This window comes from Myzus persicae, unplaced genomic scaffold (assembly GCF_001856785.1).
Source record: "Myzus persicae strain clone G006 unplaced genomic scaffold, MPER_G0061.0, whole genome shotgun sequence".
NCBI classification, from domain to species: domain Eukaryota; kingdom Metazoa; phylum Arthropoda; class Insecta; order Hemiptera; family Aphididae; genus Myzus; species Myzus persicae.
In genome coordinates, this window is record NW_019100958.1 from 136,408 (window position 1) to 149,465 (window position 13,058).

Consider the following 13,058-nt stretch of genomic DNA (forward strand, 5'->3'; position numbering starts at 1 on the left):
TAAGTTTTATTTTTATTTTTTTTATTTTTACGGTTTGTTTCCTCTAAAAATTAATTACACATCGGTAAGAATATTCACCCATATTTCCACTAATGGTTTTCATTAAAAGATTTTTTATGCTATGAAATAAAATGTTTAAACTAATTATATGTAGGTACATATGCATATTTTATTGATTTAACTTAGGCAATACAAATATACATTATTAAAAAAATACTTATTTGTACAAATACTACTACTACTACAAAAAAAAACCATCATACAAAATAGTGAATAGAATTTTATTGTAAGACATTTATATGAAAATCATGTAACTAACGATTTATTGAAAACTTTTCATTTACACTTGAGCCGCTTGAACCTTCTGTGTATCGTCATCATTATCATCACTGATTTTTTGTTTATTTATCATTTCTACTAACTCTTCTGTTGCTGATTTTTCTACCCATACAGGCTTTGATAATATATCAGATGGGAACTGTGTGATATTTAAAGCAGGATCCTTGTTTGTAAAAGGACTCCAGACTCCTTGAATAGAAGGACATTCTGTATGCCACATTTTTACATACCTCATAAGCGGTATACCAGATCGGGTGGAGTATAAATTTAACCACTTGATCATTTGTTGTGCAGTGAAGTTGTGACAAGAGATTACTTCTCGTTCGCCATTCAAATATTCGGCGACAAATGAAGGTGACTTGTGACGACGAGGCTTCAAGTACAAAGCTGTACCTGGGTGATCTTGTGCAAAACTTACTAGATCTGTTTCGATGAAATCACGGATTCCTCGACTAGACCCACTGCTCTTACAAAATCTTAATGTGACTCTTTTCAATTGACAGATATAACGCCCAATACCATTCTGAAGCGGAACCCTGGGAAAACCTCTTGGTGTAAAACGACTGCTCGACATGGTTTGGTAATATGAATTATCAAATTTTTTATTATTTGTTCATTTAAAAATTACAGATTTTATGACTTCGGAGTTGAAACAATTTAATGAGAAAATCGAGAATTAAACAAGCCAGAAACTCGTGTGAACTGTACTTATCTCTTATCACTCATCACTGTGATATCTATTACCTACAATCACAGAATAAACAGAAGAGAAGGGAATCGAGAAACCTTGTTGTCCCAGTGCTGCCATTAAACAAATATTTCTTATTTTTTTTATTGTTATGTTGTTCGTTGCCTTACTGAATTCAGACAATCACAAAAATCATTCATCCCTTGCAATCACTGACCGCTGAAGCCACAGATAACGCATATCATGTATGGCTGCATCATGAACTAAGATATATCTTAGTTCATGGGCTGCATAGATAATATATAGAGGATAGGCCATTCAACAAATATTCGCGTGTTCAGAGAGCACCCAAGAAACCAGAGTGGTAGTAGGATGGTCCAATGTGGTTCAACGGTTATCACTTATCACTTTTCGTTTATCAATCATTCAAATTTCGTGCCTTTTTAAATTGTCATTTTGAATATACAAATTTCGTGCCTTTTTTAATTGTCAATTATTTGAATATTCAAATTATTTAACTTTTGTCACGTACCTCCATAATATTTTTCATATTATTCTATTTGACATTTTATTTAACATAATATACGTTCAATTTATTATAATGGTGCACATATGCGTGGTGTGCAAATCAAAATCCAATACAAATGAAGAATTATCTTTCCATTTGTAAGTATTAGAATTATATATAAAATATTATTTGTCATAATTTGTTTTTCTCTGATCAATTTAATTATTATAATATAATAGATTTCCTAAAGATGATAGGCGAGGTGCCTGGATGCAGGCTTTTGGGCTTACTGAGGTCAGTAATTGGCATAGTGTATGTTCTAAGCATTTTGATGAGGAGCATTTTATCAGTAGTGGAGGCCAAATGATCCTTTTAAGAGATGCTGTTCCTCTCGCTTCTAAAAAGTAAGTTTTCTTTTTTTTTTAAATTTATTTAATAAATTTTAAATTTCAGTGCTACTGCTACAACCAGTTTAAATTCACCATTGTCCCAAACATTAGAACATAATAATGATACATTTATGGAAGATTCACCAGTGAATGCTAAGAGGTAAATTTATATTCATAATTATTACCTACCTATTATATGAATAACCAAAATAAAATAATTTTTTGTTTTCAGAAAATTATTTGATTCTATTTCACCTCTTGCCAAAAAAAATTCAAAATCCAGTAATTCTACACGTTTTGGGGACCTTAGCATTAATGATTTTAGTAGTCCTAATAGAGCACGTCGCAATTTTCCTGTTGTCCAATCAACCATTTCAGGTCTTCGCTCAAAAACTAAAAATTTGATGGAAAAAAATCGTCGTTTACAAACTTAGGTCCAATCTTTGCAATCAATAATTTCTGATTTGCAGTCAAATTGTTATATTTCAGATGCTGCAGCAGACAATTTGAAGGTGAATTTGGATATGTTGATTGTTAATGTTGTCATTTATGTTTAGTATATGTTTAAGTGTTTTTTCAGTAACCAGATCCGCCATTAATATAAAATAAAAACTTTTATGTACAAATTGTTTTACTGTTTTGTTCAATTTATCTTGGTGGTTAGTTCAGTGTGTGTGTATCATAGTGTTGTCTTGGAATACACAAAAAAATGATTATTTTTTAATAAATAAACTGTTTTATTTAATCTTTGGTTTTGGATATATTAAAAACACGGGAAAACAGTTTGAAGAATAAGAAAGTATACAACAATGAAATTAAACAAATATATTTTGTTTAACAAAAATGTATATTTATATACATAAGCTATTGCTACTATATTTAATTCATTTTGGTGGTTGGCTGAGAGCGATAACTGCAAATACACAATATATGTTTTTTTTTTTTTACTTAGGCCTTGGATTTAAATGTAATCTAAACTATGTTACAGTCATATTTTATTGATTATAGTGGTTGGTTGAGTGTTAACTGCAAATAAGAATAATATTATTATTTTTTTTTTTTATATAATTATTTTTCCTAGGCTTTGGGTTCAGATGTTTTAAACAGTTTAATAGCCAACAATTTGGAGAATAAGAAATTATATAGTAATGAAATTAGGAGGTTTGCATTAACTCTTCATTACTATTCACCCAAGGCATATGATTTTGTGCGCAATTCCTTTTCAAATATTCTACCACATACCAGAACACTGCGTCGTTGGTATACAGTAGTTGATGGAAAGCCGGGTTTTACACAAGAATCATTAGATGCTATTAGTATCAAATGTAAACAAGGACCAGTGTACTGTAATTTAACTGTTGATGAAATATGCATAAAAAAACATGTAGAAATTGACACTTGTCAAAATGTATATGGCTATGTGAATATGGGCACAGACTATGAGTTGGACAATGACGAAATTCCAGAAGCAAGAAATGCTTTAGTGTTTCTTGTTGTCGGAATGAATGGCTACTGGAAATTACCTATTGGATATTTTCTTATTGATTCTCTATACTCAGTAAAATGTTTAATAATTCAAATTTCGTCATTTCGTACTCCTAATTCAAATATATTGACAAGATAACAGGATAACGTAACCATTGATAACTAGGTTACCATAACCAATGTTAGTCTGGGGCTCTTCCGGCACGCGAACCCATGGGTTGTAGGCACGAACTACTACATGTAGTAGTTCGTGGTTGTAGGTATTGGAATAGCCTATCCTCTATATATTATCTATGATGGGCTGCATCAACTATCAAGCGCCCATGCCCCATTGCCGTCTGGCGTCTGCCAATATTGCCCAACGGTATTTAGTATTTACGTTTAATTAAATTTATCATTTATATTTTATATTTTATGTGCAATATTGTGTAGGCATTATTAAATATAAATATTGTTTATTGTATCATTAGAAATTATTCATTCGCTCTACAATTACAGAATGTATTTGTTACACGGTCTTGTGACCCATACACGATCAATAAAAATCAAATCAGTTTTGATATTCTCAATATTATTGGAAGTACCTTCAACATAAGCCAAACATGGTCAATATTATTCATTGTGTATGTGCCACATTAGGTCATCAATATAAGCTACAGAGCCTTAATAATAAAAATTAATTATTAAGGCTCTCTAGTACAAGCTATACGGATTACCATAGACCATATTGTACTCAATATTTATAAAAGCATGGACCTAAATAGATTCATTGAATCAGTAAAATACCTAAAATGTATATTATTACGCCTATATATTGAATGGACTGAATATATATATTTCTGTTATGAATAATATTAATTTAGTTATTCCAAAACTTTACAACTGATAGGACATGATAGATAAAATTTTTACTGTCTTGCACTTAGTGTAATTACTTGATGGTAGTTCTAATATTTTTAGGCCTTTGATTGTTGGCGATATAGAAGTTATACCAATAAAGATGAGTGATCTTTCTAATATTTCTGGACCATCAAACATTGATATTATCAAAGCAACACAAAGCTTGGATATTCAAATACCGGTAACTCCAAAAAGGATGATAAATTCCACCAATACTTCCATGTAATCAATATCATTATTTATTTTTAATTATTTAGTTACTGTACTCTTTATTAGTTTATTTATTGTTATTATTTAAAATAATATTGTTACTAATATATTCTACAGGGAAAGAAAAGTTGATTTTGGTGACTTAAATGTGACTAAAAACATAATTAAAATTGATGACTAAATGCTGAGGGTTTGAATAATCCAAGAATGCGCATGCTGTTTTGGGATATATCTCAACAAACTGTAAAAAAAGTCAAATTTAAAATAAAAATGTTGCATAATAAGAGTGCTTTTTTTAACAGAGAGTTAAAAATGTATGTTAATTGATTAACCATCTGAAAGAAAATGGGGACATTTCAGATAACGTTCTCTATCTTTAAGGTTAGTACTTAATGTCGAAAGTAAAATAAATCGAAAATCATATAAATATACAGAGTGATACTTTAGTTAATAGTTGCCGATTACGGACATAATTTTTTATTTCAAAAAAACAAATTGAAAAAAAATACATATCTATATATATCATTTATTTAACAATACAATGAAAGAAAATTTTGGAGACCATTCATATTTACTGGTGTAATATTATAGAGAATGTATTAATAAAACAAGATACTTATCCAATAGTAATAAATTCCTGTATCTAACAACTGATGACTAGAACTTAGTTTTATAAGTTCTAATTAAAGAACGTTGAGAAATTAGTATTAAAGATTGTTAAAAATTAATGTCTAAACCGAAAGATAAAAATTGGTTGTTACCACTTTTAACTAGTGTCGGTATTTTTTCAAGGACCCTCCCCTCAGGTTGTCCATAATACCTTTAAATTATATTAAAAAGATTTTTGATTTTAGGTATGATAATTTTGAGATGAAAGCAAAAAGGTGATAATCGTGGTTTAGGTGAAACATTATTGTTACGATGAAACCACAGACTAAGATATAATTGGCTGGAAATGACAATATGGTGGTAGAAATGCTACAAATCTCTGAGAAGGTAGGCAATAGCAATCAAAATTATGTATAATATTTGATATTTGTAATATTGTAATTCTAACATATTCATATTGATCATTGTCCCAACATTAAGTATGTGAGAATTAATTAAATCAAAACAAAAAAAGTTCAAACTATATATGAATAATATGTTTGGAAACCAATTTACACATTATGGAAATCTAAGACTTATCATTGGTGATTGGTGTTCATAATATTCACTCTTGAGAATGTCCATAGTTTTATATTATAACTATATATATTCCATAAGTGCTGATTTGTCATGATATCTTATAATATGCTTCAGGTGCTGTGTGTTACTATTGTATCAATCTAATGTACCTACTGATATTGACCATAACAATAGTACAAAATAATGTTGAAGTTTTTAATTTAAAAATACTTAATACCTACTAGCTACTATTATTTGATATGATGAAAGGAGATTTGTGTTTACTGTTCCTAATAATTATGAGTATGCTTGCAAGATGCAGTCTCACTGGATAACAAAATGATGCACTTTTACCAGCATAGCAATCCACTGTCCAATAGGTAGTTGCGAGTAATTATATAGATTAGACATGTCAAACACGCGAGCCTCATGCGGCGCCCAGCTAATTTTTTTAAGGCTTGTGGATATAGCAGGTGGCAAAACTATGACAAGCTTGCCAGAAGTGGCACATTGACCAAATTTCAATGGCACGTCAAAATTAATTAAACTATTTTTCTTGACATATTTTGAAGAAAGAATTTTATAAGTTTCTAATAATAAGAACTTCATCTTCGAAAAAAACAACAGAAATTCCATTTAAAATATAGTATTATAAGTAATAACTATTAGTAAAATAATAAATAATACCTAATGATAATTTATTTAAGCATATATTTTATAAAATGAAAGTCAACAAAAGAGCACATAATGAAATATGTATAATAATTATTACTTACTTTTTTTTATTCTCAGTAAACAGACCTTCATATGATCATATTTTACATTCTGAACGAAACAATGAATGTATTGATTTTACAATGATGTATATTTTATTTTTCTTATATGTGTTTGTGTACATAATACATAGTTGAAATAATAAAAATGATAAATGTGCCCAACCTTGAGTGAGAAATACATAAAAAAAAATTGTTTAAATTAAAGATTTGAAAATTTAATACAATATGCCTCATATGTTTGTTTGCTTTCATAAAAAAAAAAGGTTACTGGAAAGTCAAATTTAGTTTTTATGAGCATTTGATGTTCAAAATCTTTCACAACATTAGATATTCACTCAATTTTTCATTAAACTATCATCTTATTTTGTCGCGATTAAAAAAAAAATTACTAGATATTTGAAATTTAGACAAAGCGTTTATTTCATAATTTCTTATAGTTGAAAAATATTTTGACTTCTTTAGAGCTGTTTACAGACATTTTAAAATATATTGCCTTTTTTTTTACAAGCATCTAACGTTTAAATGTTGACAACATTTATAAATTCAAAATTTACAAATTATTTGTAGCTATAAATTAATAATAATAATAATAATACAAATTTAAAACAAGGTTACGTGTAAGTTACACTCATTTAAAAACATGTTAGCACAGTTTTTTTTATAGTCATTTGAAGTTCAAACTTGGATGTAATTACATATTCAAACCAAGAATAATGATTTTTGTTGTAACTTATAATTATTATTTGTGGGTGTTTGAAACCTTTAGAGTATAATTATTATATTTTATACACACAATGACTTTTCAAATGTAATTTATTTTTGGCAAAAATTAATTTAACCTATTGTAGTTCTAATCATGGGCGCCCATAGGTAACATTTTAGGGGGGGGGGGTCAAATTAAAAAATTTCGGTAATAAGGTAATATTGTGGTAATATTTATTGAGCTACAAGTTCATAATATTTTTTTCCAGGGGGGGCAAGTGCCCTGTCTTCCCTCCCCAATGGGCGCCCATGGTTCTAATGACTAATAGAATAAATTACTTCAATCACAATTAATATCATAAAATATACTAAGTAATATTATATGGTGACTGTCATCGCTCAGAATCGTTTTATGTATTCGATGATTTGTTATCATTAAATCCATATTTAACATCATTCATTGCAGTGACCCACTTGTAAGTTTGTAACCTACTGTTGAGCAGAGGGATATCTTCTTACACGCTTTTTAAAATTTTGTTTTTTAATTTTGGCACTTGACCTGAAAAAGGTTTGCAACTCCCGGTATATATTATGCATTATAAGTAATAAAGACAACTAAACAAAATGTATAAAATATTTTTTCTTGTTGATAAATTTGTATGTGAGGTTGCTATGTAAAATATTAATATTTGAAAATGCTCATTATTCACTTATAAATTAAAATATCGTAAAAAACAAGAGAACACAGATGATGTTCTTGAATAAAAGTTTGATAATAAGTCAATTCGCTCCAAAACACTAACAGCACATTATAGAAACTGGTGAATGGTAAATGTGTAAGACGGAGACAACGCATGCAGGCACGGAGTTCTCTTAACTTTAGAAATGAAAAGTTGTTTTCGTTAAGAATCCAAAACATACAATTAGCTTTTTTTAATATTAATTTATGTATATTTTTCAGATACTAATACCAATAATCACTGTACCAGTTCCTTCAATACAAGATCTCGAAAAGATTGTGATAACGTATTACTAAAGAATTTATTGAACGGTTTGCTGAATATATGATGATTTATTGAATAATCTTGGAATTCTAAGAAAAAATCAACTGGATAGTCATTATTTTCATGAAAATTATAATGGCATTGAGAACTCTTAGTGGGAATAACAAAATCAGTGAGATTTATCAAGATTCTTAATCTATGGTTTAGTAAAAGTGCATATTGGCACTTCGCATAAGTGCATTACCAAGAGTAGATACTCTAGCAGAAAACACATGAAAACTTCTTAATCTAAATTGTATGATGCAAAGTATAGATTCAACAAAAGCTGGACCTACATTAAGCATACAAAGGCCCCTTCATCCTTTTACATTTATTATAATGTGTAATGACAATGTAAATACACTACATAAATGATTTGTGTAAAGCCAAGTTTTAATATTGTATTCTTTAATTCAATTAAAATAAATATGTATATGAAAACATGTGACATGGTTTAAAATTTGTAATCATACATTTCATAATTTATAGTGAATAGTGAATAGTTATATTATAATATTTGAATTGTATTTATTTTTTAATAGGATATTAGTGTACTATTTGTTTTTGCTCCAACCTACACTCAATGTAGAAAGTTATGAACATTTCAAAATTGTAATACTTGATGGCGTTTCAACTCATATTAAAATTAATATATCAATAAAAGTCTATGCGGTGCCAAAAATAGTATTCTTAACTTCAAGCTTTGTATTAGGTAGTTTACTCACATAAAGCTAACAACAGAAGAATATTGATCCTGCCTGCTAAATGTAAATTTGTTGCATTGTGCGTATGGCCTAAGAGATACAGTCTGGCTGTATCACTAACATAGTTACCTTATGGGGACTGGAGTGTGATATGTTTTAAGGAGTAATATTTAGGCCACTATGTAGAGACATCGTGATTTTGGCATTTCATATAACAATTATATTTGAGCTGTGTCATTGTGTGAGAAGTAAATGAATATTAGAATAAGTAATTCGTTGTTGAGTACCAGGCACTGACAGCTCACCGCTTGCGTATGCAGTCACATGTCAATGATACAAATGTCATTAAGTATACAACATGCCATTCAAACGACAAAATTAAAAGACATGGATTTGGCGGATTTTAATTTTGAAAATGTATATTAATTAGTCATGTGTTAGTTGGAGAATGGCTGAAGAGATTTTATTTATTTAAATTCTTCAATAAAATATTGCCAATTTAAAAAATAAGAATTTTAGTATTTTGTATTTTTGTTTTTTGTTTTGTAATAATGATAAATTTCCACAGCTATGCTTTAGTAGACGTCTTGATGAATATTTTTAATTGGTTTTCAAAATAAAAATGTGTCAAACCCAAGTCCATTAGTTTTGTCTAAAAATTTTTTAATTATCCTTGGATAATAACTAAATTTAATAACTAACTTAAAATATCTAAATTTGTAGTCTGTACATAATTACAATAATTTTTTATCTGAATCAACTATAAACTATTATCATGTTTGCTATGTGGACTATAATTTATAATATTTTAGACTATTAGACATTATGAAGTATACTTAGTCAGTAGTCAATAGTCACTCCCAATTTGCATCAACACTTTTGATGCAACAAGTTTAAAATATTGAAAAAATAGACTAAAATATTAATATGTAGGAATAAAAAGAATAGATGTAGTATTTATTTTTTTCATTGAACTAAAAAACATCAACAACAGCGATTATAAGTTTCTGATTTTAAATCAGAGAAGGTACATAATATAAAAATTGGTTAGTTAACACTTATAAATTCACGGTAATGTAATTAAATATATATATACAATATATGCAGTCATATTATTGTATTTATACAGCTACGTTTAATAAATTGTATTATAAAAGTCTGTTTTTATGCTGCAGGTTATATTTGTGATGTTTTTGGTATATGGTGTTTGGTCCTAATACTTTGTTCGTATTGGATGGGATGATAATTTTTTTGATGTCATTTATTTACTGTTATTATAATATTATGTTAGACTGTTCACATATCTACATAGGTTGGGCCCTCTTTGTGTTAGCCTTGTATGGTCTATTCGGAGCCAATAAACAGATAATAAAAGAATAATAATATTGTCATTTATCTAAAGGAATAAATCAAACACAAATACAAAACATTGATCTTTTCACCACAGATATGGTGAAAAAATCACTAAAAAAATGTTACATTATGTAATCGGTAATAGCAGCATAATAGTTTTAATATTTAATATTACTTGATTTCTTTGAAGAAAACTCAGAGGTGGTGCGAGTTATTCTTTACAAGACTTCTAGTAAATTGGCTAAGTATTTTCTTATCTATTATTAGTTACTTATTAAACTATATTTTTTAAATTGTAATACCTTCCATTAGCATTAGATAGTAGCAACTTACACATAAATAGTTAAAATGAGGTAATAATAAAATTTACTAGTTAAAAATCTAACATTGAATACAACTAAAATACACTTAAAAGCATAACTTTTAGTACCACTGAGAATATATTTTGTTGTATTATACTCAGTGTAAGTACAAAGAATGTAGCACTCGTATTAAATAACTAAGTTAATTATAAAACTGTATGCACATATTAGTTGTAGTAGATACATTGACAAAAGTTGGACATTCTAATAAGTAAGTTATAAGTATAACACAAATAGAAAGATACCTTATACAAACATAGAACTAATAATCTAGTTATACAAAATTACTCAACAGCTAAAAGTTAACAAAACTTATAAATTAAGGAATAACTAGATACTTTCCAATCTATTAACAAATACCTAGGTACTTACTAAATTAATATAATTTTTGAACACATTAGTTGTTTCATCAAAATGTATTGTAACTTCATTTCTTCATGCGATCGGTTCCCAAGTAAGGTTTTAATACATCTTCAATATCCAAAGCATGAACTTGCATACCTTCACGAAGGCACTTTTGATATTGATCAAATTTTTTGGCACACCTTTTGTCATCATAATCGCCCTTCATATAACATTCGGTGAACCAGGAACTGAAACATTTTTGATATTCATCTTTTATTTGGTTGCATGGAACATGAAAGCTATCCATTTCGATTTATATTTTAATATCATTTGATTTTTCAATTTCAATATAATAAAATCAACTTAACCAGATTGGTGAGAGATAATTAATAACTAATAATTATAGTTTATCGTATAAAGGCTGTTTAAGTATCGGCTGTTATGAATAATAATATTGCGAATTCTGATATTGCCTCTATAGTCTATTATCTTTATGTACAGATTAGAGACACTGCGCTTTACTACGTCATTATTATAATATTTATTATTTATAAATTATTTCAAGAAAGCAGATACTAATTAGTAATTACCATTAATCATGAATGTTAATTTACTAATAATTAGTATTATGACAAATATTTATATTTTTTAGTTTCAGCTTAATTATTAATAGCACCGAACTAATGTGTAGTAGGAGAAGTAACCAGTTACCAGTAGCCGGTTGTAGGTTATGATTACCGAGCACAGACAGTCTAGGTACTACGATTTAAGATAGTGCTAGTAAGGCACTGCAGAGGTGCAGGCTGTCCGTGAAGCCCTCGAATTAAAATAGTGTATAGGTAGCATGGCTAAACCTCTAGGTTAGGTTAGGGAGGTCATAATTTTAAATCGAAGGCACGTCATGTAAAACAGGAATTTTTACGAAAAATCAATTTTGGTTTTTGGTGAAACTCATAAAAAGTTAAAAAATGACTGTAGATATTTGACATTTCCACCGAATGTTTATATTATCATTCTCTAAATACCATAACATTTTAAAAATATTTAGACTTGACATTTTCGGTTTTTATTAATTAATGTCGATAAGAAAAAATTTGCTTGGATAATAACTTGAAAATGTAATACTAAATTTTTCATAAGTTTAGCTACGTTTACAAAAAAAAAAAATGCCTACCGGAAAGTTAAATTAAATTTTTATGAGCGTTTGAAGTTAAAATTTTTACAACATAAGATATTCACTCGATTTAAAATGTAACGATTATCTTATTTTGTTGTAATTATCACAATTTTATTATAATAATTATTATTTCCTACGGTTAAAAAATATTTTTAAATATTATTTTGACTTGTTTTGATAGGAGTTTACTGTGTATTAGTACATATTTGATATTATGAATTATGATTAGAAGTTCGGGCATATTAATTTATAATTTATATCACCTTGATCGTACAAGATAAAATATCATTAATCCAGCTCGTACGGGTCAAGTAGGGTTCAGTAGTTCACGTTTTCATTTATCACGTAAGAGTAGGTTACGAGAGTAGTAAGAATAGTGAATACCGTAAGTCGGTAAGATATTTGAAATCGGCTCGGGACCCTCGCCTGACGGGATTGGGGTACTTGTCCCGAAATTTCATGGAGAAAAAAAAAAAGAGAAAAAAGAAAAAGAAAAAGATAACCCAACCTAGCCAACCGCCAAATGAGTTCAAATTTTCAATTTTAGAATTTAGTATTCCTAAATGAGCCGTCTTGAAATATATATTCAATTATGTATTTAATAATTCCCGCGTTTTTACATCTTATTGTTGTGTTTTGTAACGGTTTTTGCGAGACGTTTTTTCCAGTTTCCCACCACCCAGTCAACTCCCACCATCAAGATTCACGATGTACAAGCTACGAATTACGAACGACTTGCGAGTACCGACGACTCGCTTTTCAGCCTCTGGACATAGCACAACTGCACAACTTTCGTGAGATTTTTGTGAACTGTGCCCTGTTTACCATTGCCGTTTACGCCTTTTATTGTCGTTGTTTAAAACTTTGACCATAGTTCATACCGCCGACTCTGTTCGTACTGTCGCACGTC

General features: G+C 28.7%; 3 protein-coding genes across 3 annotated transcripts; 1 reads left to right on the top strand and 2 right to left on the bottom strand.

Annotated features, from left to right (window-relative positions):
* Nucleotides 1–262: 262 nt before the first annotated feature.
* On the bottom strand, nucleotides 263–1,043 carry LOC111027056 (39S ribosomal protein L43, mitochondrial). Its single transcript, XM_022305270.1, has one exon. The coding sequence runs from the start codon at nucleotides 911–913 to the stop codon at nucleotides 341–343; it is 573 nt and encodes a 190-aa protein (XP_022160962.1). The 5' UTR covers nucleotides 914–1,043; the 3' UTR covers nucleotides 263–340.
* Nucleotides 1,044–1,167: 124 nt separating this feature from the next.
* Nucleotides 1,168–3,192, top strand: LOC111027057. The gene is made up of 4 exons (XM_022305271.1): nucleotides 1,168–1,693; nucleotides 1,775–1,939; nucleotides 1,989–2,084; nucleotides 2,157–3,192. The coding sequence occupies exons 1-4, from the start codon at nucleotides 1,629–1,631 to the stop codon at nucleotides 2,356–2,358; spliced, it is 528 nt and encodes a 175-aa protein (XP_022160963.1). The 5' UTR covers nucleotides 1,168–1,628; the 3' UTR covers nucleotides 2,359–3,192.
* A 6,658-nt stretch (nucleotides 3,193–9,850) lies between these two features.
* LOC111027046 (TP53-regulated inhibitor of apoptosis 1-like) lies at nucleotides 9,851–11,504 on the bottom strand. Its single transcript, XM_022305257.1, has one exon. It carries the CDS (start codon nucleotides 11,276–11,278, stop codon nucleotides 11,054–11,056), a length of 225 nt encoding a protein of 74 aa, XP_022160949.1. The 5' UTR covers nucleotides 11,279–11,504; the 3' UTR covers nucleotides 9,851–11,053.
* Nucleotides 11,505–13,058: the final 1,554 nt, after the last annotated feature.